We start from the raw sequence: 27,618 nt of genomic DNA, 5'->3' as shown, positions 1-27,618 counted from the left end.
ACAACATGTAATTAGGGAATTGAAACCAGGTGAGTGTGACAACCAGACAAAACAAATGGAACATGAAAAATGGATCGGCGATGGCTAGAAGACCGGTGACGTTGACCGCCGAACACCGCCCGAACAAGGAGAGGAACCGACTTCGGCAGAAGTCGTGACAGTCATGCACAAAGTAAATGTCCTAACTGACTTGCCAAAACTAGAGTTTGTTAACAAGTAATTTGTAGAGTGGTTGAAAAATGAGTTTTAATGAATCCAACCTAAGTGTATGTAAACTTCTGACTTCAACTGTATCTATGCGCTACCATAAAGGCCAGATTGGTTGAATGCTGCAGAGATGGTTGTCCTGGTAGGTTCTCCCATCTCCACAGAGGAACTCTAGAGCTCTGTCAGAGTGACCATCGGGTTCTTGGTGACCTCCCTGACCAAGGCCTTTCTCTCCTGATTGCTCAGTTTGGCTGGGCGACCAGCTCAAGAGTCTTGGTGGTTCCAAACTTCTTCCATTGAAGAATGATGGAGGCCACTGTGTTCTTGGGGACCTTCAATGCTGCAGAATTGTTTTTGTACCCTTCCCCAGATATGTGACTCGACACAATCCTGTCTCCGAGTGCTACAGACAATCCTTCAACCTCATGGCTTGGTTATTGCTCTGACATGCACTGTCAACTGTGGGACCTTATATAGACAGGTGTGTGCCTTTCAAAATCATGTCCAATCAATTGAATTTACCACAGGTGGACTCCAATCAAGTTGTAGGAACATCTCAACAGGATGCTCCAGAGTTCAACTTCGATTCTCATATCAAAGAGTTTTAATACTTATGTAAATAAGGTATCTGTTTTCATATGTAATACATTTACAACATAAAAAAACTGTTTTCGCTATGTCATTATGGGGTGTTGTGTGTAGATTGATTTTTTTTATTTAATCCATTTTAGAATAAGGCTGTAACAAAGTAAAGGATTCTGAATACTTTCCGAAGGCACTGTATGCCTGATCACCGATGACAAATAAGAGCCTATAGGGAGGCGGTCAGAGACCTGGCAGTGTGGTGCCAATCCATCACCGTCAGCAAGGCAAAGGAGCTGATCGTGGACTACAGGAAACAGAGGGCCGAGCACGCCCCCATTCACATTGACAGGGCTGTAGTGGAGCGGGTCGAAAGCTTCCTCGGTGTCCACATCACTAAGGACCTATCATGGTCCAAACACACCAACACAGGCGTGAACATGGCACAACAATGCCTCTTCCCCTTCTGGAGGCTGAAAAGATTTGGCATGGGCCATAGATCAGAGGAAGGCCTTACAATTGTCAAAGACTCCAGCCACCCAATTCATACACTGTTCTCTCTAATAAAGGCATCCGCATGCTTCCCAGCCTAAACAGTTCGGAACCGTTTGTGCATATATTATGACAACATTTTTGTTCATTTTGGACTTTGGCAAGGGTTCTTTTCGGCTGTTCGGGCACATGACAAGTCTACGCCCACTCGTTGGGTATTGGTCAACAGTAGTGATTCTTCAATGAAGTGCCTATTATAATTCAACGAGAGACAACTCGTCCTCATGCACATTTTTTCACTTGAGAAATACTGCACCAAACATCCTAGTCAGACGTAAAATTGCACGACAAAGATATCTTCTGAATTATTTTTTTATTTAACCTTTCTTTAATGACATATTTCTTTAGTTATCTTAGATTAATTCAGACTATTTTGAGGAAGAATATACTAGCTACGGCGTCTCAAAATGGGTACAGTACTATTGGCGCTTTTTTCAAGTTTTTTACGCCAAAGGTCTTTTAAGGGAGTATGCGAGCACACTCGTACGGTTCACTAGGCGCAAGGCACCAGCCGAACTGAACCATGCTGATGCCTTAACGCTCAGCAAGCGGTACAGATGCACCAAGGAACCAACAGGACCCTGAACAGCTTCTAACCACAAGCCATAAGACTGCTAAAGACTGCCAAATAGATACTTGGCCTATCTGCTTCGATCCTTTTTTACTAACTCATCACATAAGCTGCTGCTAGTGTTTACTATCTGTTACTTTATTCCTAGTTATATGTACATATCTACCTCAATTAACTCATACTAATATGTACATCGACTCGGTACTGGTACCCCTTGTATATAGCCAAGTTATTATTACTCATTGTGTATCTATTATTACTTTTCTTATTACGTTTTTTACTTTTCTATTATTTCTCTATTTTCTTTCTCTGCATTGTTGGGAAGGGCCCTTAAGTAAGCATTTCACTGTTAGAACACACCTGCTGTTTACGAAGCATGTGACAAATAAAATGTGATATCTGTCATAAGACGACGGTGGTAAAAGATACCATTGCTACTTAACGCGGATCCAAGTTCAGTTTGAGAGCCATTGGTGTCATTAGCTGGATAGTAAATGTAAATCCGTGACACTGAAATGAGTATGATATGTTACGTTTGGTATGGCAACATAATACAGATGGTTACTTAAAGGGGAATTTCCCCTGGCTCTGCCACGGCATATACAGTACCAGTCAAAAGATTGGAAACACCTACTCATTCAAGGGTTTTTCTTTATTTTCAAAACAATGAAATAACACATATGGAATCAGGTAGTAACCAAAAAAGTGATAAACAAATCTAAATATATTTTATATTTGAGATTCTTCAAAGTAACCACCCTTTGCCTTGATGACAGCTTTGCAAACTCTTGGCATTCTCTCAACCAGCTTCATGTCACCTGGACTGCATTTCAATTAACAGGTGTGCCTTGTTAAAAGTTCGCTCAAAAGCATTAACCTCTTACATCTAGGTGTTCCGCGGAACACCGCTCCAATATCCAATGATAGGGCGTGGCGCGAATTACAAACTCCTCAAAAATCCCAAAACTTCAATTTTTCAAACATATTACTATTTTACACCATTTTAAAGACAAGACTCTCTTTTATCTAACCACATTTTCCAATTTCAAAAAGGCTTTACAATGAAAGCAAAACATTAGATTATGTCAGGAGAGTACCCAGCCAGAAATAATCACACACCCATTTTTCAAGCTAACATATAATGTCACAAAAACCAAAACCACAGCTAAATGCAGCACTAACCTTTGATGATCTTCATCAGATGACACTCCTAGGACATTATGTTATACAATACATGCATGTTTTGTTCAATCAAGTTCATATTTATATCAAAAACCAGCTTTTTACATTAGCATGTGACGTTCAGAACTAGCATACCCACCGAAACTTCCGGTGAATTTACTAAATTACTCACGATAAACGTTCACAAAAAACATAACAATTATTTTAAGAATTATAGATACAGAACTCCATTGTGCAATCGCGGTGTCAGATTTTAAAATAGCTTTTCGGTGAAAGCACATTTTGCAATATTCTGAGTAGATAGCCCGGCCATCATGGCTAGCTATTTTGACACCCACCAAGTTTGGCACTCACCAAACTCAGATTTACTATAAGAAAAATTGGATTACCTTTGCTGTTCTTCGTCAGAATGCACTCCCAGAATGCACTTCTAGTTTATACCCAATGTTGTTTTGGTTCCAAATAATCCATAGTTATATCCAAATAGCGGCGTTTTGTTCTTGCGTTCAAGACACTATCCGAAGGGTGACGCGCCGGCACGTATCGTGACAAAAAAATTTGAAATATTCCATTACCGTACTTCGAAGCATGTCAAATGCTGTTTAAAATCAATTTTTATGAGATTTTTCTCGTAAAATAGCGATAATATTCCGACCGGGAGTCATTGTTTTCGTTCAAAGACTGAAAATGTAAAATGGACTCTTCACGTGCACGCGCGCCCGTGTCATTGTTCTCAGATCGACCACTATCCAAATGCGCTACTGTTTTTCGCCCAGGGACTGCAGAGTCATCATTCCCCATTCTGGCGCCTTCTGAGAGCCTATGGGAGCCTTAGAAAATGTCACGTTACAGCAGAGATCCTCTATTTTCCATAAAGAGGCTATAGAAGGCCAAGAAATGGTCAGAGAGGGCACTTCCTGTATGCAATCTTCTCAGGTTTTGGCCTGCCATATGAGTTCTGTTATACTCACAGACACCATTCAAACAGTTTTAGAAACTTTAGGGTGATTTCTATCCAAATCAAACAATTATATGCATATTCTAGTTTCTGGGCAGGAGTAATAACCAGATTAAATCGGGTATGTTTTTTATCCGGCCGTGGAAATACTGCCCCCTATCCTAAACAGGTTAATCAGTTGTGTTTACATTTTTTACATTTTTTTACATTTTAGTCATTTTAGCAGACGCTCTTATCCAGAGCGACTTACAGTAGTGAATGCATACATTTCATACATTTTTTTTCTGTGCTGGCCCCCCGTGGGAAACGAACCCACAACCCTGGTGTTGCAAACACCATGTTCTACCAACTGAGCTACAGGGAAGGCTGTTGTGACAAGGTAGGGGTGGTATACAGAAGATTGCTGTATTTGGTAAAAGACCAAGTCCATATTATGGCAAGAACAGCTCAAATAAGCAAAGAGAAATAACAGTTCATCATTACTGTAAGTTATGAAGGTCAGTCAATCTGGAAATTTAAAGCACTTTGAACGTTTCAAGTGCAGTCGCAAAAACCATCAAGCGCTATGATGAAACTGGCTCTCATGACCGCCACAGGAAAGGAAGACCCAGAGTTACCTCTGCTGCAGAGGATAAGTTCACTCGAGTTAACAGCCACAGAAATTGCAGCCCAAATAAATGCTTCACAGAGTTCAAGTAACGAAGACATCCCAACATCAACTATTCAGACGAGACTGTGTGAATCAGGTCTTCATGGTCGACCTGCTACAAAGAAACCACTACTAAAGGACACCAATAAGAAGAAGAGACTTGCTTGGGCCAAGAAACACGAGCAATGAACATTAGACTGGTGGTAATCTGTCCTTTGGTCTGATGAGTCCAAATTTTAGATTTTTGGTTCCAACTGCCGTGTCTTTGTGAGACGCAGAGTAGGTGAGCGGATGATCGCCATATGTGTGGTTCCCACCGTGAAGCATGGAGGAGGTGTGATGGTGTGGGGGTGCTTTGCTGGTGACACTGTCTGTGATTTATTTAGAATTCCTGGCACACTTAACCAGCATGGCTACCACAGCATTCTGCAGCGATACACCATCCCATCTGGTTTGCACTTAGTGGGACTATCATTTGTTTTTCAACAGGACAATGACACAAAACACACCTCCAGGCTGTGTAAGGGCTATTTGACCAAGGAGAGTGATGGAGTGCTGCATCAGATGACCTGGCCTCCACAATCACCCGACCTCAACCCAACTCTGAGATGGTTTGGGATGAGTTGGACCGCAGAGTGAAGGAAAAGCAGCCAACAAGTGCTCAGCATATGTGGGAACTCCTTCAAGACTGTTGGAAAACATTCTTCATGAAGCTGGTTAAGAGAATGCCAAAAGTGTGCAAAGCTGTCATTAAGGCAAAGGGTGGCAACTTCGAAGAATCTCAAATACGCTTGGCATTGCGCATGGTGATCTTACGCTTGTGTGCGGCTGCTCAGCCATGGAAACCCATTTCCATTTCACATGCCCTTATTCCTAAGCCCTTACCAGAAGATTCTGACCCTACCATTACGCTTGTTTACACTGAGTTGTACTGAGGTTGGAACTGCCCTTTTCATCCTCATGCTAGCTAGTCGTAGCCACCACAGCAATTTTGGAATGGCAGTGTCAGCCAATCAGATCCTTTGTTGTTTAACGCGACTTGCCATTCTATAATGGCTGCTGTGGATACTGCTAGCTAGCATGAAGATGAAAGGGCAGTTTTCGGGGAAATTAGCAGCATTTAAAATCTTCTCGATGTATCAGTGTGGATAAAGGTAAAATTTGAAGAACAGTGGCATATCCCATCCCTAAATTAAGGTACGTTTTCCGACCGACATCTCGTGCCGGCACCACTGTGGCTTACTCCAGTGCAGCTCAGTGTAAACAAGCGCAACAGCAGGATGAAAAGGGCAGTTTTACAGGAAATGTGTGACTGATGTGGGAGGGATTCTGCAGCATTCAATAGTAGCCTATCAACCCCTTTTTATTAATATCAAACATCTTGACAGAGGTTGGATTTTGGATGTTAATGTGTAAAGGATGTCACACTGCTTGCTTAGTGAGTAGGCATACCACTTCCTCCTGATTCAGCTCATACCAAGGCTCAAACCCAGGAACTCTGCCTAGCAAACACACAGCAGTCACCCTAAAGCATCTTACCCAGTCGTGCCTATGAAAAGCTAGCTATTCGCCAGCGCAAGTGGAGACACTTCAGGCTGAGGAGTGAGATTCACAGATCCCCATCTGCTACATAAACTCAGCAAAACAAGAAACATCTTCTCACTGTCAACTGCGTTTATTTTCAGCAAACTTAACATGTGTAAATATTTGAATGAACATAACAAGATTCAACAACTGAGACAAACTGAATAACTTCCACAGACATGTGACTAACAGAAATGGAATAATGTGTCCCTGAACAAAGGGGGGGGGGGGTGTCAAAATCAAAAGTAACAGTCAGTATCTGTTTTGGCCACCAGCTGCATTAAGTACTGCAGTGCATCTCCTCCTCATGGACTGCACAAGATTTACCAGTTCTTGCTGTGAGATGTTACCCCACTCTTCCACCAAGGCACCTGCAAGTTCCAGGACTTTACTGGGGGGAATGTCCCTAGCCCTCACCCTCCAATGCAACAGGTCCCAGACGTGTTCAATGGGATTGAGATCCAGTCTCTTCGCTGGCCATGGCAGAACACTGACATTCCTGTCTTGCAGGAAATCACACACAAAACGAGCAGTATGGCTGGTGGCATTGTCATGCTGGAGGGTCATGTCAGGATGAGCCTGCAGGAAGGGTACCACATGAGGGAGGAGGATGTCTTCCCTGTAACACACAGTGTTGAGATTGCCAGCAATGACAACAAGCTCAGTCCGATGATGCTGTGACACACCGCCCCAGACCATGACGATCCCGCTCCAGAGTACAGGCCTCGGTGTAACGCTCATTCCTTCGACGATAAATGCAAATCCGACCATCACCTCTGGTGAGACAAAACCGCGACTCGTCAGTGAAGAGCACTTTTTGACAGTCCTGTCTGGTCCAGCGACGGTGGGTTTGTGCCCATAGGCAACGTTGTTAATGGTGATATCTGGTGAAGACCTGCCTTACAACAGGCCTACAAGCCATCATTACAGCCTCTCTCAGCCTATTGCAGACAGTCTGAGCACTGATGGAGGGATTGTGCATTCCCGGTATAACTCGGGAAGTTGTTGTTGCCATCCTGTACCTGTCCCGCAGGTGTGATGTTCGGATGTACCGATCCTGTGCAGGTGTTGTTACACGTGGTCTGCCACTGCGAGGACAATCAGCTGTCCATCCTGTCTCCCTGTAGCGCTGTCTTAGGTGTCTCACAGTACGGACATTGCAATTTATTGCCCTGGCCACATCTGCAGTCCTCATGCCTCCTTGCAGCATGCCTAAGGCACGTTCACGCAGATGAGTAGGGACCCTGGGGGACATCTTTCTTTTGGTGTTTTTCAGAGTCAGTAAAAAAGCCTCTTTAGTGTTAGTGTCCTACGTTTTCATAACTGTGACCTTAATTGCCTACCATCTGTAAGCTGTTAGTGTCTTAACGACCGTTCCACAGGTGCATGTTCATTAATTGTTTATGGTTCATTGAACATTCGTGGGAAACAGTTTTTAAACCCTTTACAATGAAGATCTGTGAAGTTATTTGGATTTTTACGAATTATCTATGAAAGACAGCGTCCTGAAAAAGGGACATTTATTTTTTTGCTGAGTTTATGAGCATGTGCAGGTATAGTGAGACTGTTGCCACACTAGAAGTCATTACAGCATTGAGAGAGAGAGGGTGTATATTATCATTGGTATGTACATTATTACATGAATATACATTTTCATTGGCATAATGTCTGGTGATGGAAATGCTTGTATATTTTTCCATACACGAAGGGAACATTTTGGCATTTGCTGTATGATTGATGAGAAGCTCCATATAAACATTCGCGGACGGCGGCGGGCCATGCACCGGGGCCAGATCTTCGGGGAAGTCATCGAACGAAGTCTCTTGGACATTCGGTTTCCGTTTTATAAATTTTTCACATTTTGGTAATTTTTCCACTGTCCCGGAAAATACCACCAGAGGGTGAATAGAATCATATTGCAAATGTACAAAACATCACCAATCACGACGTGGCCTTTTCTCCTAAACGAAAAGACTTCGAAGACGAAACTTGGTGAGCATAGGTTTGGCATAATGGGCAGTTGGCCCCGAACAAGATGGAGTCGAGGCCTCAACGTTTTTTGAGTTAAGGCCATTTTTCTGGGATTAACCTCTCTAGGGTAGGGGGCAGTATTTGCACGGCCGGATAAAAAACGTACCCGATTTAATCTGGTTATTACTACTGCCCAGAAACTAGAATATGCATATAATTGTTTGATTTGGATAGAAAACACCCTAAAGTTTCTAAAACTGTTTGAATGGTGTCTGTGAGTGTAATAGAACTCATATGGCAGGCAAAAACCTGAGAAGATTCCTTACAGGAAGTGCCCTCTCTGACCATTTCTTGGCCTTCTACACTCTCTTTATGGAAAACTGAGGATCTCTGCTGTAATGTGACACTTCCTACGGCTCCCATAGGCTCTCAGAAGGCGGCAAAACGTTGAATGATGACTCTGGTGTCCCAGGCTGAAAAACAGTAGCGCATTTGGATAGTGGTCGATCAGAGAACAATGAGACTGGGGCGCGCGTGCACGAGCCGACACCATGTTTTTATTTTTTCATCTTTGAACGAAAACAGGGTTTCCCGGTCGGAATATTAACGCTTTTTTACGAGAAAAATCGCATAAAAATTTATTTTAAACAGCGGTTGACATGCTTCGAAGTACGGTAATGGAATATTTCGGGGTTTTTTTGTCACGAAACGCGTCGGGCGCGTCACCCTTCGGATAGTGTCTTGAACGTACAAACAAAACAGAGGATATTGGAACATAACTATGGATTATTTTGAACCAAACCAACATTTGTTATTGAAGTAGAAGTCCTGGGAGTGCATTCTGACAAAGAACAGCAAAGGTAATCCAATTTTTCTTATAGTAAATCTGAGTTTGATGAGGGCCAAACTTGGTGGGTGTCAAAATAGCTAGCCCGTGATGGCGAGCTATCTACTCAGAATATTGCAAAATGTGCTTTTGCCCGAAAAGCTATTTTAAAATCGGACATAGCGATTGCATAAAGGAGTTCTGTATCTATAATTCTTAAAATAATTGTTATGTTTTTTGTGAACGTTTATCGTGAGTAATTTAGTAAATTCACCGGAAGTTTGCGGTGGGTATGCTAGTTCTGAACGTCACATGCTAATGTAAAAAGCTGTTTTTTGATATAAATATGAACTTGATTGAACAAAACATGCATGTATTGTATAACATAATGTCCTAGGAGTGTCATCTGATGAAGATCATCAAAGGTTAGTGCTGCATTTAGCTGTGGTTTGGGTTTATGTGACATTATATGTTAGCTTGAAAAATGGGTGTCTGATTATTTCTGGCTGGGTACTCTGCTGACATAATCTAATGTTTTGCTTTCATTGTAAAGCCTTTTTGAAATCGGACAGTGTGGTTAGATTAATGAGAGTCTTGTCTTTAAAATGGTGTAAAATAGTCATATGTTTGAGAAATTGAAGTAATAGCATTTCTAAGGTATTTGAATATCGCGCCACGGGATTCCACTGGCTGTTGAGTAGGTGGGACGATTTCGTCCCACATACCCTAGAGAGGTTAAAGGTCAAAAATGAAAATAGAGCACCAATTTGACCGCTTCACGTCAAAGTACATAAACCTACGGTGTCAGGAAAAAAATAACCAGATTTTTATCTATCGTAATTTAAGAGAAATCGTACAATGTACAATTGTTCATGTTAAATTTTTTTTTTTTAAATCTCCAAAAATTACAGATCCAGTTGCAGCGTGTTCAGATGAATCCGTTAAGGCGGGTTTCGGAGCTCTACGAGATTTCTGTGATTTTCTGAAATAACACACACTCATTCAACCCTCTGTAAATAAGTCAGTTGTTAACGTAAAGACTTAAAACTCAATATTCTATAAGAGCCTAACCCAAGGAAGATATGTGTTAACTTTCAGCTTCCTGTGTCAACCAGGAGGGCTTTAAAATGGTGTCCTAGGGGCTGTTTCGAAGGGTTAAAAAGGTCAGATCTTTCCACAACTTCATATGTGTGATTAGGCAACAATCATGAACTGCGAATCAGTATTTTTGAGCATGTCAAATTCGTGATGGTAAATGCCCATTGAAACATATTGCAAATGGACAGCCGTGCACCTGGTGATTGGAATGGGTTATCAGAAGCACATTTTTAAAATGTTTTTTAATGCCTTTAGGCGGAGCAATGGGTCTACGATTGGGTAGGAAGCACCCCCCACCTGTGCCCATCCAATATAGGGGGCGCCCCTGGTCATTTTGGACGTTTTTCAAAAAATAGTTAAAAAACAGAGTCCCACTTCTCCCTCATCATACATGACAAATAGACCATCTAGGTTGATTCATGGCTTAACATAGGGCTATATATCATTTGGGCAGTATAAATGCCATTTGGACATGGTTCACTGACTTTTGGGTTTGGAAACTGACTTCCTATGATCATACATGGCAAATGGACAAAACATCCTGATTTGGCACATTCAATACTTTCATATTGCATTTGGACATTTCTTATGGCATTTGGCAAAAAAATAGAAAACAAAGTGACTTTTGACTTCCTACGAAATCATATTGCAAATGGACAAAACATATGCCTTATGGACAAGTAAAAAAAAAATCTAAAGAATTTCGAAAAACGGTCCAGAAAGCACTTTTTTAAGGGGGTGATACATTTTTGTAAAAAAAATCCTATTTTCAAAATTTTACTCTTGGGTCTTGACTTGTGTTACATTTGCAATAAGAAAATTCACGGTGGAGCGCGCTCGCAATCTATTGGATTTTTGTTGTGTGACACTTGGCGTTTGCCATATGACATTTGGAATATGTTTTGAATGAAACGGCGTCCAAATGAGTGGTATTGTACATCGTGTATATGTTTCGTACGGTGCCAATATCTTCCCATTCATTTTTGTCCATTTCAGGGGGGTCTTCCCTTACATTGATACGGACCCTCACAAAAAACTTACTAAAGCATTAACAAATACATAAGTGCTAATAAAACAAATATGGTAAGAGCAGATTACCATCCAACAAATGGATTGTAAAAGGATTGTAGAATTTCACATGGTTGATGTGGTATGGCCTTCTTTCCTATAGATTTTTTGGAAACACCACCAGTCTTCTGATCTAGTCTCAATTATCTAGGCTTTTGAATAAGACATCTAATCTATAAGGCAAGAGGTGAACTTCCACATCAGGTGCTGTCTGATAACTCCTCTAATCAAATCAAATTGTATTTGTCACATGCGCCGAACACAACACAACCTTACCATGAAATGCTTAATTTCAAGCCCTTAAAACCAACAATACACCTCATGAAATAGAGTTAAGAAAATATACTACTTCTAGTTTCTACCAAAAGTATATTAACAGTCAGTCCAGCCATCCCAATGCCAGACACTTGGGAAGGCTGCGTTTTAGGCTGATTACATTGCAGACACCTGCCATTGGTTGATCCAATCATTGGTTGATGCAATGCCACTTCTGCAATATAGTCTGCCTGGAACAAGACCTTGATCTTCCTGTGACCCGTCTGGGGTTAGAGGTCAGAGATGAAATTCTAGAAAGTGAAAGTCAAGTGCTAATTGGCTAAATTGGAAGATTGGCTGTCATTCATCATATTATTGAATTAACTTTCACCCAAACCCAGTCTTCCCCAATATAGACTGGGTTATTATTATTTTACACAACGTTGCAGTACTTGCAGTACAATGTTTCAGTAGTGAAATGCACTCCAGAGTACATTAGGTTATTAAGCAGGTGCGTTGGAGCTTCTCTACTTAAAATATGCCATATAGCAGACAAGTTACCTGTAAGGCAATTTAGGCAAAGCTAATCAGGTGAACGTTTAAAGAGAAGTTGTGGCCTTTTGTTCTTTCAGCAGTCTCTAAAAGACGTCTGACTACATACGTAGTGTTTGTTGGCGGGGGTTACCAACTGGTATACAAATACATGCTGACATTTACATAATTTATTCCCCTAATGCAAATATTAACTTGTCGAGTACACTTTAATTATACTGCATTCAATCACTAATATGAAACATCTCCATAATATGACAGAGATTGAGTTATACAGATGATTTATAGTCATCTGACATCAATCCATAAACTCTTGGGAGAAGCAATACTTTCAGTTAAACACATGCAACTGGCATAGTAGGACAGCTGGGGCAGACAGAGGACTTGTCATTTCCTGATATTCTCACATAGATTATGTTCGAAAGTCTGTTTAATCAGTCTCTCATGCCAAGGCAACCAATTCCACTCATATACCTATTTTTCAGACTGAGGTAAAGTTGGTTTTATATTCACACATTCAGACATTCAACAGACATTCGCCAAAAGCCATTTACAAATGTAAAAATCATTAACCAATTCACCGTTTGTCACAGAAACATCAAACTAGATATGATTTATTCTATAAATGTCTAGCATACTTTTACAACCTTTGTTTTGAGGAAAAAATTTCAGGTGAACTAATTCAGTGATTGTCACAGAAAAAAGTGAAAATATGCATATATTTGCAATAACTTTAAAGAAATGTTCATTTCAAGTGCAATTTGTTCTATATGAAGTCAGACAATGTTTATATAAAGTTGAACAATGTTTACAATCTTAAATTGTATGCAAAATCAATGTTTGCATTTTTAGTGCAACAGTTGGACATTTTAAAGTAGTTACAAGGCACAACAGTCATTTATACGTCTCTAATTTAACAGCAAAGAGGCCACTTCCAATTATTTGCTATTTTGGCTTTGTTGAAGTCCTTTGTCATTCCCAGACAAGCTGAATGGTACCATCTCCTGGGGTAATAGATTCAACTGTTCAACACTTAAAGCCAAATGTTTAATACCCTGGGTATTCCCAGAACACATTCTGGAAAGTCTATAGATCAAGTGGTCACTTTATTAGGTACAAACCCCTATGCATCTGCAAAAGTGTGATTTCAAAACTTTTGATGAAACTGGGGAAGGAGATAGACTGTTCAAGTTTTTATACCCGTTGGAGTTTATTACAGTCAGTACACGTTTTGGAACTTTTTGTTTTCTGGCCATTTTGAGCCTGTAATCGAACCCACAAATGCTGATGCTCCAGATACTCAAGTCTAAAGGCCAGTTTTATTGCTTCTTTACATTTAACATTTAAGTCATTTAGCAGACGCTCTTATCCAGAGCGACTTACAAATTGGTGCATTCACCTTATAATATCCAGTGGAACAACCACTTTACAATACTGCATCTAAATCTTTTAAGGGGGGGTTAGAAGGATTACTTTATCCTATCCCAGGTATTCCTTAAAGAGGTGGGGTTTCAGGTGTCTCCGGAAGGTGGTGATTGACTCCGCTGTCCTGGCGTCGTGAGGGAGCTTGTTCCACCATTGGGGTGCCAGAGCAGCGAACAGTTTTGACTGGGCTGAGCGGGAACTGTGCTTCCTCAGAGGTAGGGAGGGGAGCAGGCCAGAGGTGGATGAACGCAGTGCCCTTGTTTGGGTGTAGGGCCTGATCAGAGCCTGAAGGTACAGAGGTTAATCAGGTCAACAGGACAACAGTTTTCAGCTGTGCTAACATAATTACAAAAGGGTTTTGGAATGATTAATTAGCCTTTTAAAATAATACATTTGGATTAGCTATTGGAACACAGGAGTGATGGTTGCTGATAATGGGCCTCTGTACTGTACACCTATGTAGATACTCCATAAAGAAATCAGCCGTTTCCAGCTACAATAGTCATTTATAACATTAACAATGTCACCACTGTATTTGTGACCAATTTGATGTTATTTTAATGGACAAAAAACAAGGACATTTCTAAGTGACCCCAAACTTTTCAACGGTAGTGTATGTTATGGTTAGTTTTCCTTATCTCACTGTGGAATGTCCATGTTGATCCTCTTGATCCATCCACCTGTCTTCTTTGTTAGTCAGGCCTGATCCCTTCATCCCATAGTTTTTTCCTGTAATCTAATTTAATATGACTGAAGATGCAGAATTTTATGCCAGGCTCCTTCTAAGAAGATATCAAATCAAATGTATTTATATAGCCCATCTTACATCAGCTGATATCTCAAAGTGCTGTACAGAAACCCAGCCTAAAACCCCAAACAGCAACCAATGCAGGTGTATGTCAGGTCTGTCGTAAAAAGTGGACCAAAACGCAGCGGGTATATGAATACTCATCTTCTTTTCTTAGAAAAAAAATTATAATAAAAAAAAAACACTTTTTCAAAAACAACGACGAAAAACAGTCCTGTAAGGCTCACAGCTATACATGGAACAACTACCCACAAAACCCATGGAAAAAACACCCCTACTAAATAGGACCTTCAATTAGAGGCAACGAGGAACAGCTACCTCCAATTGAAGGTCAGCCCAATAAACTAAACATAGAAATAGATCAAACATAGAAATATATTAACATAGATCATAACCCAAAAAACCCCGAAACACACAAAACAAACACACCCCTGCCACGTCCTGACCATACTTCAATAACAAAATGACCCCTTACTGGTCAGGATGTGACAGTACCCCCCCCCAAAGGTGCAGACCCCGAATGCACCTTAACCAAAAGACCCCAACAATACCCCCCCCCCAAAAAAAAATAACTAAAGGGAGGGAAGGGAGGGTGGCCACCGTCACCGACTGTTCCTGTGCAAACACCCCCCCTTCCCCAAACTCCCCCCTACGGAGGTGGCTCTGGTTCCGGCCCTAGTCCCCAACCTAACCTGTCCACCCCCGCTGAAGGCTCTGGGCTGAGGAGTGATTCTGGCGGCGCCGGACTGGTGGGCGACTCTGGCGGCGCCGGACTGGCGGGCGACTCTGGCGGCGCCGGACTGGCGGGCGACTCTGGCGGCTCCGGACTGTAGGCACTGTCGCCGGAAGCTCTAGACGGGGCACTGTCGCCGGAAGCTCTAGACGGGGCACTGCGCCCTAAAGGCCTGGTGCGTGGGGCCGGCTTTGGAGGCGCCAGACTAGGGACGCGCACCACAGGGCTAGTGCGAGGAGCAGGACATACTGGACTGGGCAGGCGCACTAAAGGCCTGGTGCATGGGGCTGGCTTTGGAGGCGCCAGACTAGGGACGCGCACCACAGGGCTAGTGCGAGGAGCAGGAACAGGACGTACCGGACTGGGCAGGCGCACTAAAGGCCTGGTGCGTGGGGCTGGCTTTGGAGGTGCCAGGCTGGTGACACGCACCTCAAGGCTAGTGCGAGGAACAGGAACTGGATACACGGGGCCTTGACTACACACTGGAGCGCACAACCTGCACAACCCGTTCTGGCTGGATTGTTAACATAGCTTGGCACGGGCGGAGTGCTGGCACAGGGCGAACTGGGCTGTGCTGAGGCATGATAGCTGCGGTGCGTATTTTCGCATAGCTTGGTGCCTTCATGATCCGTTGCTCCCCATAATAAGCATGGGGGGCTGCCTCTCGCACTCGCCAATCCGTGCGAATAATGCCTCGTAATGGCGCCGCTCCGCCTTGGCTGCCTCCAGCTCCTCCTTAGGGCGTTGGTACTCCCCAGCCTGGTGCCATGGTCCTGCCCCATCCAGGATCTCCTCCCAGGTCTATGACTCCCTATAGCTCCTTTGCTGCTCCTTTCTCCGCTGCCTGGTCCTCGTTTGGTGGGTAGTTCTGTCAGGTTCGTCGTAAAAAGTGGACCAAAACGCAGCGGGTATATGAATACTCATCTTCTTTTATTAGAAGAAAAAAAAAAAAAAACGTTTTCAAAAACAACGACGAAAAACAGTCCTGTAAGGCTCACAGCTATACACGGAACAACTACCCACAAAACCCATGGAAAAAACACCCCTACTAAATAGGACCTTCAATTAGAGGCAACGAGGAACAGCTGCCTCTAAACATAGATCTGAAGAAATGAAGAGTGACACCACGGCTGTCTTTTATGTTGATCTGCAATAGTATTGTGAAAAGACAGGACAGGAACACATCAGTCTCCAATGCACCACCTGACAAGTTGTTCTTTCTCTCTCAGTGTTTTCTCAGACTCTCACAATCACACTCATACATAAAGCCATAATGTATAGTATAAAATAATAACCAGTCCTTAATACAAAGAATGTATAATCTTAATTCTTAGACAATAGAACCATACCTGCAATAGGATTGTGAAAAGACAGGACAGGAACATCAGTCTCCAATGCACCACCTGACAAGCTGTTCTACACAGGAGCATGAAGAAAGGTAAAACACATATCCTGTCTCACATCTCCAATACATTGCTAGGTGCTTTCAGTGTTGACAGTACCAAAATACAACAACTCATGTACAAAAGCACTGCAACACAAACAAGTTACAACGTGAAATCGCCTTTATCCCATTCAGACCTTAGAGGGCCAAAACTACATCTCCCATAATGCAACACCATCACCAGTCAGCAGCTCAGCTAGCCGTCTGCATCACAGAAAGGCATGCTAGCTAGCAACACTTTTAGCACTCTGCAAACTATATTAATAACAACAATAAAACTGAAAGTTACGTGTTTCAATAGTCTCACATCCCCTTATAACAATATCTACAGCATTAACCTTGGGACGTTTTATTTATTTCACATTACGGACTTCTACAAAAGAGTAATCTGCAACACATACCTTTCTCTCTCAGTGTTTTATCAGACTGAGTTGAACGGGAGCTACGGGTAGTACCAGGGTGTTAGTAGGTGACGTAAGCACCCAGATGAAATAAAATACATTTAATGAAACAAAACCCGAAGATGTTAACATCATTCAGCTACTGTAGCTGCCTACCTAACATCAACAGGCATCACCAGTAGCGCAACAATTAAAATTAGAAACCAAAAGTAAAGTTCCTGGCGATCATAGCGATCTGACTCCCCTCTTCTGTCTGAACTTGGAATATTCCTGTTCGCGGGCTTTGGCCACTGACCCTCAACCTGATTGTTCTGTTCTGCGTTGTGTACTATTCTAATAATTTGAAGTTTGATGGAATAACCATTTTAACTCTACTACAGATCATAACCCAAAAAACACGAAACACACAAAGCAAACACACCCCTGCCACGTCCTCACCATACTACAATAACAAAATGACCCCTTACTGGTCAGGACGTGACAGTGTAGAAGCACGGTGGCTAGGAAAAACTCCCTAGAAAGGCCAGAACCTAGGAAGAAACCTAGAGAGGAACCAGGCTATGAGGGGTGGCCAGTCCTCTTCTGGCTGTGCCGGGTGGAGATTATAACAGAACATGGCCAAGATGTTCAAATGTTCATAAATGACCAGCATGGTCAAATAATAATAATCACAGTAGTTGTCGAGGGTGCAACAGGTCAGCACCTCAAGAGTAAACGTCAGTTGGCTTTTCATAGCCGATCATTGAGAGTATCTCTACCGCTCCTGCTGTCTCTAGAGAGTTGAAAACAGCAGGTCTGGGACAGGTAGCACGTCCAGTGAACAGGTCAGGGTTCCATAGTCGCAGGCAGAACAGTTGAAACTGGAACAGACTCGTTAGAACTTTGACCACATGCCCTCTAGACGAACTACATGCCCTCTATCAAGTCAAAACTGGATTATTTTCCTCAAAACAACGTTTGTAAAAGTATGCTAGACATTTATAGAATAAACCACATCCATTTTCATGTTTCTGTGACAATCAATTAGTTATTGATTTTTACCATTTTAAATGGCTTTTGGCGAATGTCTGTTGAATGTCCAAATGTGTGAATATGAAACCAACTTTACCTCGGAATTTTTCAGACCCTTTCCCTGTATAAGAAAGTTATGGTTATCACTTGTTGAATGTTGTGCAACAAAGTCAACATGAGACCTACCCTCACAGGAAAAATACAATTATTTTCTATTCTATACTAAACCTTTGCATGCCTGGTCCAGAAACACAGGATCAATTTAAGATCTGGAATTGACAGTGGCCCAATTCAGTCACAATCTTGATTCTAACCTGAGGATAAGGCGAAGTCAGTATAGGCTACTATAACGTTTCCCAGGGAATAAAAAAATAAACATCACCCGCTCAACCCCGCCAGGGTTCGAGGGGAAAGGCGATAACAAAAGGCCATTAACAGTTCGTTCAACCTTCACCCGAATACATGTGGAAGACAGAAGATTACAAAAGCCATCACCTAGACGAAAATAAAGGAGATCGCAGCTTTGTGCTTTTTTCATGGTCAGCTGACAATTTATCCACCAATCATAAGTCGTATAGGGTTGTAAATACATCAAATTGAAGCTGCGACTTTTATGTAAAATAATAGGCTGTATATAGCCTACCGACTGGAAACATAGTTGTGTAGATTGCGATCGTCCGAGGAAACTACAGCAGTAAGTAGTCGGCGACCCGTATCTACCTATTGCTCTCATCTCCTTCTATTGACGTTGGATTAGATACTGATCTGGAGTTTACTGTATTCTACAGGCTATCAATTTCACTGAGCCTTATGCAATCTGTAAAAAATAATTGTAGTCAGCCAATAGGGCAGTCTGAGTCAATTTAGCAAACTGTATTTTTATTCCTTGATCATGACTCTCATTTCCATTACACATCATTGGAGGAAGGCGTCAGTAATTAGTGTTTTTGTAAGAGCCCCTACGCTCGGTCTGGACATTAACACGCGTTGCTTGCGGTACGGTTTTGGGAACATATCAGCGAGAAACAATTTTCAAAAAATAAAACCTTCAAATTGATACACACCTTTACAGGGTTATTGTTACCACACGACCATAGCCGATCTCCACGTTATAGTGTGGAAGACGGAGGGACCACTTGTGCTAATTAACTATCCAGTACGAGCCAAACACCTGTGTGTAACATAAAGAAGGCTGCCAGAAATGTGTTAGCGCTGTTGGCTGCCACCGTGATAAAGCCGGTTAAAACTGTGTAGCCTACAGTGTGTGTATTTTGATGTGATATGAAAGTAAAGTGCTTTATGTTTCTAGAACCGTATCGCAACTGAGAATCGATGCACGTTTAGATGGCTGTCAGAGCCAGTCTACTTCTGAAAATAACATACTGAATAAGTTCCTTGGACCTTAACAAGTATGGGGAATGTTTAGGCTCCTAAATAGTAGGCCTACATATTGGGTTAGTTAGGCCTATGCTTTGCATGCAGAATTTATACTAGCCTGCTTTTGTTGCCCAATGTAAATAGACTGTTGTCTGGTTGATCCAAAAGATATACCCTGATTGGATTTAGCCATTTTTTTACTGCAAGCTTTTGTATAAGAACACGTTATCATTTAAAAAATATAGAAGCCCACTTCTATACAATCATTGTCGGTAAGATTGCTTTCACTAATCTTGTTACAATGCATGCCAATCTTGCTTGTTATCCTCAGGAATGTGTTTGAAAATCGAGCTCAAATGAATGGTAATCAGATTATACATCAACCTGCAACTGTACATTCCAGCCACAATCTATTGTTGTAAAATCATATGATAAGACAGGACTTTGGACAGTATAAATCAATCATAAAACATTGGAATTGATCTAACATGTACAGATTACCTCAACTAGCCTGTACCCCTGCACACTGACTCAGTACTGGTGCACCCTGTATATAGCCTCCTTATTGTGCTACTTTTTATAATTACTTTTTATTTTAGTCTACTTGGTAAATATTTTCTTCTTGAACTTCACTGTTGGTTAGGGGCTTGTAAGTTATAATTTCATGGTAAAGTCTACACTTGTTGTATTCGGCACATGTGGCAAATAAAGTTTGATAAAGCAAAAATACAAAAGTGCCAGCCAGGGCTTGTGAAAAGAAAACATGTATGGTAGCCTGCATTATACAATAAATGTGTTTTCTTTTAAGACATGAAGGGCGAAGTCACTCAAATGAACAGCAAAGTTCAGGTCCCTGTCCAAAGGAACCCAAGCAGTCAAAGACAGGTAAGAACATCCCCCCCCCTCAATCATGCAGTGTAATTGACATCTGGATGTTTACAATTCATTTGTTGAACAAGTAAGACTGAGTCATAGACAGTCTCTTTCTAGCCTGGGTAGCAGTCTGTTTAGCTAACATTTCACTCCTTGTACTCTGTGTCATGTGCCATTGTTTTGCAATGACACATAGCAGGCTAAAAGGAGTGACCTATGCTACTTAACTGTACTTCTCTGGATACATGTCAGTACAGGTCTAACTTGTAGGACTGCATTTCATTATATCCAGTGCAGAGGGAATTCTAGATACAGTTTATACACATGATGATGTGAGTTGAGGGAATAGTGATCATTGCAGAAGGTGACTTGAAAAGTAAAGAGTTGTGGAGACTGTTGGGCCAGAGAGCAGATTTTTTAAATAATTGTTGTTTTCTCTTCCTATTGGAGGCCCAAGGAGGCCTGTTGGACTCAGTGATGAAAGCGGTTATCATCATTGGATCTGGCCTCTTTGTCCTGGCAGCCTTTGGGAACTCCTTAACATGGTAATAACAACAAACATCCACTGTAGGGACAGGGATGATTTCAGAGCAAACATTAACCAATGCGATATTTACACTGTGAACACTGGAATAATATGAATTAGTTCCATTTAGAGTAATAAGAACAATATTGAATTGTTATTGCAACCACAGATTTGTGGGACTAGTTGTAACCATAGCCTTTTCTCTGTGCCTCCCAGGCATCTGCAGAGGTTTTGGGGAGCATCAGGAGACTTCTGGCAAAACCAGTGGACCAAAGTACACCGGAGGTGGGAGGGACACGAGACAGCCTTGTTCTATGCCGGTAAGAGACAATGTAACTGGTGGGATCTGAAGCACGGTGTCCTGCTGGAAATAACATTCGACGTAAACTAAAGGAAGTATTATATGCTGCACAAAGGAACAGGAAGAAATAGACTGTGGTGAGCAGCCCAGTACAACTCTCTCATGGAATTCTGATGTTCCACAGCTCTGATATCTGGGTGATATAAGAAAGACAAACAACGTAAAAAGTTCAGGCTTCTTTCTTCTTCTCCCCAGAATTGAGTTGTGAACTATATTTATGTTCCGTCCATTATTAGGCACAAACATCTGTCTAGAGATGATGTCATGTGATTTGTAAAGGCTGGGTCTGAAATGGCACCCTATTCCCTACATACTGCCCTATGGGCCCTAGTCAAAAGTAGTGCACTATAAAGGCAAAATAGTGACTGTTTTGGCACTTCAGTCACCATCTTTGGTTTTATATCATTTTTATGAGATGTTAATGTACTGATTGAGTGAAACCTGCTGAGCTGTTCTTAGACAATGTTAGGGCATGCTGTATCTTGAATTGGTTCATGTGTACATGATGCGGTTGTTGTATTGCATGTAATGCATTGATTTTGGTTGTGCTGAACAGGGGCGATGTTTGTGCCTTTTGCGGCTTTCTGGGGGTCCAATCTTCTGCTCATGCTGGTTGATTACACTGGAATGCCCAACTTCATCACCCGTTACAGAATACAGGTGGACAAGAACAACCCGGTACAGTCAGTCTAATCCAGTTTTACACACCTGTATCTCACCATGACCTTCCTGATTAGAGCCCTTCCTGTCTACTGTAATAAATGATCATCCTTCTGAAAGCCTCACATTTCACTCTAGTGAAAGGAGTTGTGTGTGTGTGTGCTCTCACGTGCGTGTGTGTTTGTACTAGCATGTGTGTTGTGAAATTCAGTGTCATCATAAATAGGGCCAGGAGGTTCTCTCCTGATCATGTTCAGGTCCCGTAGTCAGGAAAAACTCAGGTCTCTATGAACGGCATGTCCATCAGTCGATCGGACCAATGTCCTCTTACTGAGTTTGATGAATAGATGTTGTTTTACAGGACACTAGTGAGAGAACGACTGCCATTACTGACTACCGCTGGTTACTTAAAGTGTTTACCCGAGCCTGCCATTTCCTGCAATCTGTGGAAGATTAGATACTTAAGTGACATTGTGTTACTCAAAGCGCTTATCAGTCATAAACATTACCTGTTTATAATATATGCCAAATGCAGCTTGATATACTCACCAAATAATGTAGCCAGATATTGAAGAACTGCCCTGTGAGTTTCAAAGGTCAGTGATGATTTTTGAATGTGAGGGTGCAAAGCTCAGAAAACATGAGACCGGACTGAGGATAACTATACTTTACCATTTACATTTACATTTAAGTCATTTAGCAGACGCTCTTATCCAGAGCGACTTACAAATTGGTGCATTCACCTTATAATATCCAGTGGAACAACCACTTACAATAGTGCATCTAAATCTTTTAGGGGGGTTAGAAGGATAACTTTATCCTATCCCAGGTATTCCTTGAAGAGGTGGGGTTTCAGGTGTCTCCGGAAGGTGGTGATTGACTCCGCTGTCCTGGCGTCGTGAGGGAGCTTGTTCCACCATTGGGGTGCCAGAGCAGCGAACAGTTTTGACTGGGCTGAGCGGGAACTGTGCTTCCTCAGAGGTAGGGAGGCGAGCAGGCCAGAGGTGGATGAACGCAGTGCCCTTGTTTGGGTGTAGGGCCTGATCAGAGCCTGGAGGTACGGAGGTGCCGTTCCCCTCACAGCTCCGTAGGCAAGCACCATGGTCTTGTAACGGATGCGAGCTTCAACTGGAAGCCAGTGGAGAGAGCGGAGGAGCGGGGTGACGTGAGAGAACTTGGGAAGGTTGAACACCAGACGGGCTGCGGCGTTCTGGATGAGTTGTAGGGGTTTAATGGCACAGGCAGGGAGCCCAGCAAACAGCGAGTTGCAGTAATCCAGGCGGGAAAGGACAAGTGCCTGGATTAGGACCTGCGCCGCTTCCTGTGTGAGGCAGGGTCGTACTCTGTAAATGTTGTAGAGCATGAACCTACAGGATCGGGTCACCGCCTTGATGTTAGTGGAGAACGACAGGGTGTTGTCCAGGGTCACTCCAAGGTTCTTAGCACTCTGGGAGGAGGACACCAGGGAGTTGTCAACGGTGATGGCGAGATCATGGAACGGGCAGTCCTTCCCCGGGAGGAAGAGCAGCTCCGTCTTGCCGAGGTTCAGCTTGAGGTGGTGATCCGTCATCCACACTGATATGTCTGCCAGACATGCAGAGATGCGATTCGCCACCTGGTTGTCAGAAGGGGGAAAGGAGAAGATTAATTGTGTGTCGTCTGCGTAGCAATGATAGGAGAGACCATGTGAGGATATGACAGAGCCAAGAGACTTGGTGTATAGCGAGAATAGGAGAGGGCCTAGAACAGAGCCCTGGGGGACACCAGTGATGAGAGCACGTGGTGCGGAGACAGATTCTCGCCACGCCACCTGGTAGGAGCGACCTGTCAGGTAGGACGCAATCCAAGCGTGGGCCGCGCCGGAGATGCCCAGCTCGGAGAGGGTGGAGAGGAGGATCTGATGGTTCACAGTATCAAAGGCAGCAGATAGGTCTAGAAGGATGAGAGCAGAGGAGAGAGAGTTAGCTTTAGCAGTGCGGAGAGACTCCGTGACACAGAGAAGAGCAGTCTCAGTTGAATGCCCAGTCTTGAAACCTGACTGATTAGGATCAAGAAGGTCATTCTGAGAGAGATAGCAAGAGAGCTGGCCAAGGACGGCACGTTCAAGAGTTTTGGAGAGAAAAGAAAGAAGGGATACTGGTCTGTAGTTGTTGACATCGGAGGGATCGAGTGTAGGTTTTTTCAGAAGGGGTGCAACTCTCGCTCTCTTGAAGACGGAAGGGACGTAGCCAGCGGTCAAGGATGAGTTGATGAGCGAGGTGAGGTAGGGGAGAAGGTCTCCGGAAATGGTCTGGAGAAGAGAGGAGGGGATAGGGTCAAGTGGGCAGGTTGTTGGGCGGCCGGCCGTCACAAGACGCGAGATTTCATCTGGAGAGAGAGGGGAGAAAGAGGTCAAAGCACAGGGTAGGGCAGTGTGAGCAGGACCAGCGGTGTCGTTTGACTTAGCAAACGAGGATCGGATGTCGTTAACCTTCTTTTCAAAATGGTTGACGAAGTCATCCGCAGAGAGGGAGGAGGGGGGGAGGGGGAGGAGGATTCAGGAGGGAGGAGAAGGTAGCAAAGAGCTTCCTAGGGTTAGAGGCAGATGCTTGGAATTTAGAGTGGTAGAAGGTGGCTTTAGCAGCAGAGACAGAAGAGGAAAATGTAGAGAGGAGGGAGTGAAAGGATGCCAGGTCCGCAGGGAAGCGAGTTTTCCTCCATTTCCGCTCGGCTGCCCGGAGCCCTGTTCTGTGAGCTCGCAGTGAGTCGTCGAGCCACGGAGCAGGAGGGGAGGACCGAGCCGGCCTGGAGGATAGGGGACAGAGAAAATCAAAGGATGCAGAGAGGGAGGAGAGGAGGGTTGAGGAGGCAGAATCAGGAGATAGGTTGGAGAAGGTTTGAGCAGAGGGAAGAGATGATAGGATGGAAGAGGAGAGAGTAGCGGGAGAGAGAGAGCGAAGGTTGGGACGGCGCAATACCATCCGAGTAGGGGCAGAGTGAGAAGTGTTGGATGAGAGCGAGAGGGAAAAGGATACAAGGTAGTGGTCAGAGACTTGGAGGGGAGTTGCAATGAGATTAGTGGAAGAACAGCATCTAGTAAAGATGAGGTCAAGCGTATTGCCTGCCTTGTGAGTAGGGGGGAAGGTGAGAGGGTGAGGTCAAAAGAGGAGAGGAGTGGAAAGGAGGCAGAGAGGAATGAGTCAAAAGTAGACGTGGGGAGGTTAAAGTCACCCAGAACTGTGAGAGGTGAGCCATCCTCAGGAAAGGAACTTATCAAGGCGTCAAGCTCTTACCAACTGGACATAACCTCTTTATCTGATTTATAAAGCGTAGATCTGTTTAATTCATTTGGAATAAATATATTTCTGAATTAACATTACTATGATGTTACTATGGTCTCTCTAAATCAGCTATACAGTGATGTATGTAGCGGGTGTTTGATTTGTACATCTGTGGATTTGTCATGGACACCATCCAAATTCTTTCAGACGGATGAACACACTATCAACAAATGACTTTATTGCTACGTTGTGGTTTCCTAAGAAAGATTGATGGTGCTAACTAGAGTAATTATATTCTAAGTACACAACAAACGAGCGTAGCCGCAGGAAGATGTTAAAAAATGAAATAGGACCCCTACTTACATCTTAAAAACTATCAGAAATTGAAGACTTTGAAGTAAACAAAACAAGTTCAACTAAGTGAACAATAAACAAGAAGACTAATGATTGCAGAAATGGGTGATGATAATTGATTACTTGAAGAAAACGGAGACCTGACATTTGCCACTAAAACTGTCCCCATCCCGTAGGTTGACCCAGTGAAGCTGCGCCACGCTGTGAAGACGGTGGTCCTCAACCAGCTCTTCATCTCTGCTCCCATGGTGGTGGTGTGCTGGGCAGTTATGTTTTCTAGGGGGAATCCCTGCGGCCCAGAGCTGCCCACCTTCCACCGAGGCCTGTTGGAGATGGCCTTCTGCGCCGTGTTGGAGGAGCTTTTGTTCTACTACTCACACAGGTAGTGGCTGAGGAGGGGGGCAGCATGGTTTCTCATATACAATACAGGGCCTTGTCAGGAATAATTGATTGGTGTGGAAAATGCTGTACCCAAAGATAAGCGAACGATTACGATGTTTAATAGATTAACAATAGACAGACATATGCATATGGGGAAACAGACACGTTCCTCTGAGAGGTTCCAAAGACAAGATACTCATGACGGTGTCTTCACAATGTATTACTACCCCTTGCCTTATTCCACATTGTGTTGTTGCAGCCTGAATTCAAAATGGAGGAAATGGCTGTTTTTTTCTCACCCGTCTACACACAATACCCCTTGACTTATTCTACATTGTGTTGTTGCAGCCTGAATTCAAACTGGAGGAAAGGCTGTTTTTTCACACACATTTACACCCAATACCCCTTGCCTTATTCCACATTGTGTTGTTGCAGCCTGAATTCAAAATGGAGGAAATGGCTGTTTTTTCACACCCATCTACACACAATACCCCTTCTTTTTTTTACATTTTAGAAGATTTCTTGAAAATGAAATACAGAATTATCTAATATACTAAATATTCACACCCCTGAGTCAATACTTTGTAGAATCACCTTTGGCAGCGATTACAGCTGTGAGTCTTTCTGGGTAAGTCTCTAAGAGCTTTCCACACCTGGATTGTGCATTCACTTGCCCATTTAATCTTTTCAAAATTCTTCAAGCTCTGTCAAATTGGTTGTTGATCATTGCTGGACCACCATTTTCAAGTCTTGCCATTGATTTTTAAGTAGATTTTGAAGTCAAAACTGTAACTCGGCCATTCAGGAACATTCACTGTCTTCTTGGTAAGCAACTCCAGTGTAGATTTGGCCTTGTGTTTTAGGTTATTGTCCTGCTGAAGAGTGAATTTGTCTCCTAGTGTCTGGTGGAAAACAGACTTAACCAGGTTTTCCTCTAGGATTTTGCCTGTGCCAAGCTCCATTCCTTTTCTTTAATCCTGAAACTCCCCAGTCCTTAATGATTACAAGCATACCCATAACATGATCCAGCCACCACTATGCTTGAAAATATGAAGAGTGGAACACCATAATGTGTTGTACTGGATTTGACTAAAAAATAACACTTTGTATTCAGGCCAAAAAGTGAATAGTTGCAAACAGGATGCAATATATATATATATTCTTTCACTCTGTTAATTACGTTAGTGTTGTGGAGTAACTACAATGTTGTTGATCCGTCCTCAGTTTTCTCCTATCACAGCCATTACACTCTGTTTTAAAATCCCTGAGCGGTTTCTTTCCCTGGCAACTGAGTTAGGAAGGACACCTATATCCTTGTAGTGACTGGGTGTATTGATACACCATTCAAAGTCTAATTAATAACTTCACCATGCTCAAAGGGATATTCAGTGTCTGCTTTGTCTTGTTTTACCCATCTACCAATAGATGCCCTTCTTGGTGAGGCATTGGAAAACCTCCCTGGTCTTTGTGGTTGAATCTGTGTTTGAAATTCAGTGCTCGACAGAGGGATCTTACAGATAATTGTGTGTGGGGTACAGAGTTGAGGTAGTCATTCAAAAATAATGTTAAACACTATTATTGCACACAGAGTGAGTCCATGCAACTTATTATGTAACTTGTTAAGCAAATATTTACTCCTGAACTTATTTAGGCTTGCCATAACAAACGGGTTGAATAGTTAGTGACTCAAGACATTTCAGCTTTAAAAAATAAAAATGACATTGAAAAACATTATTCCACTTTCACATTATCAGGTATTGTGTGTAGGCCAGTGACCCCAAACAATCTAACTTTAATACATTTTTAAATTCAAGCTGTAACACAACAAAATGTGGAAAAATTCAAAGGGTGTGCATTTTCGTTAGGTACTGTATATTCTCATCCTTATCACTGTTCACTCTCCAGCTGCCTCCAAGTGCCTGGGCCGAGGTCAAAACATAAGCCATCTT

The 27,618-nt window shown here is 42.8% G+C and overlaps 1 protein-coding gene across 5 annotated transcripts in view; it reads left to right on the top strand.

Moving 5' to 3' along the window:
* faxdc2 (fatty acid hydroxylase domain containing 2) overlaps positions 1–27,618 on the top strand; it is a 65,219-nt gene that overhangs the window by 34,105 nt on the left and 3,496 nt on the right. The window contains exons 1-6 of one of the 5 annotated variants that reach the window (XM_014123918.2): positions 18,283–18,571; positions 20,063–20,139; positions 20,578–20,672; positions 20,870–20,973; positions 21,571–21,692; positions 25,465–25,670. In XM_014123918.2, the coding sequence (XP_013979393.2) occupies positions 20,065–20,139; positions 20,578–20,672; positions 20,870–20,973; positions 21,571–21,692; positions 25,465–25,670 (602 nt within the window). In that variant the 5' untranslated portion in view covers positions 18,283–18,571; positions 20,063–20,064. Of the gene's footprint in view, positions 1–18,282; positions 18,572–19,581; positions 19,618–20,062; positions 20,140–20,574; positions 20,673–20,869; positions 20,974–21,570; positions 21,693–25,464; positions 25,671–27,618 lie in introns of those variants that run through there. The other 4 variants (XM_045688016.1, XM_045688015.1, XM_045688014.1 and 1 more) reach the window with 4 other exon arrangements.

Source organism: Salmo salar, chromosome ssa10 (assembly GCF_905237065.1).
Source record: "Salmo salar chromosome ssa10, Ssal_v3.1, whole genome shotgun sequence".
Classification (NCBI taxonomy): Eukaryota; Metazoa; Chordata; class Actinopteri; order Salmoniformes; family Salmonidae; genus Salmo; species Salmo salar.
The sequence above is the reverse complement of the archived record's forward strand: the minus strand, read 5'-3'. Positions and strand labels throughout refer to the sequence as shown.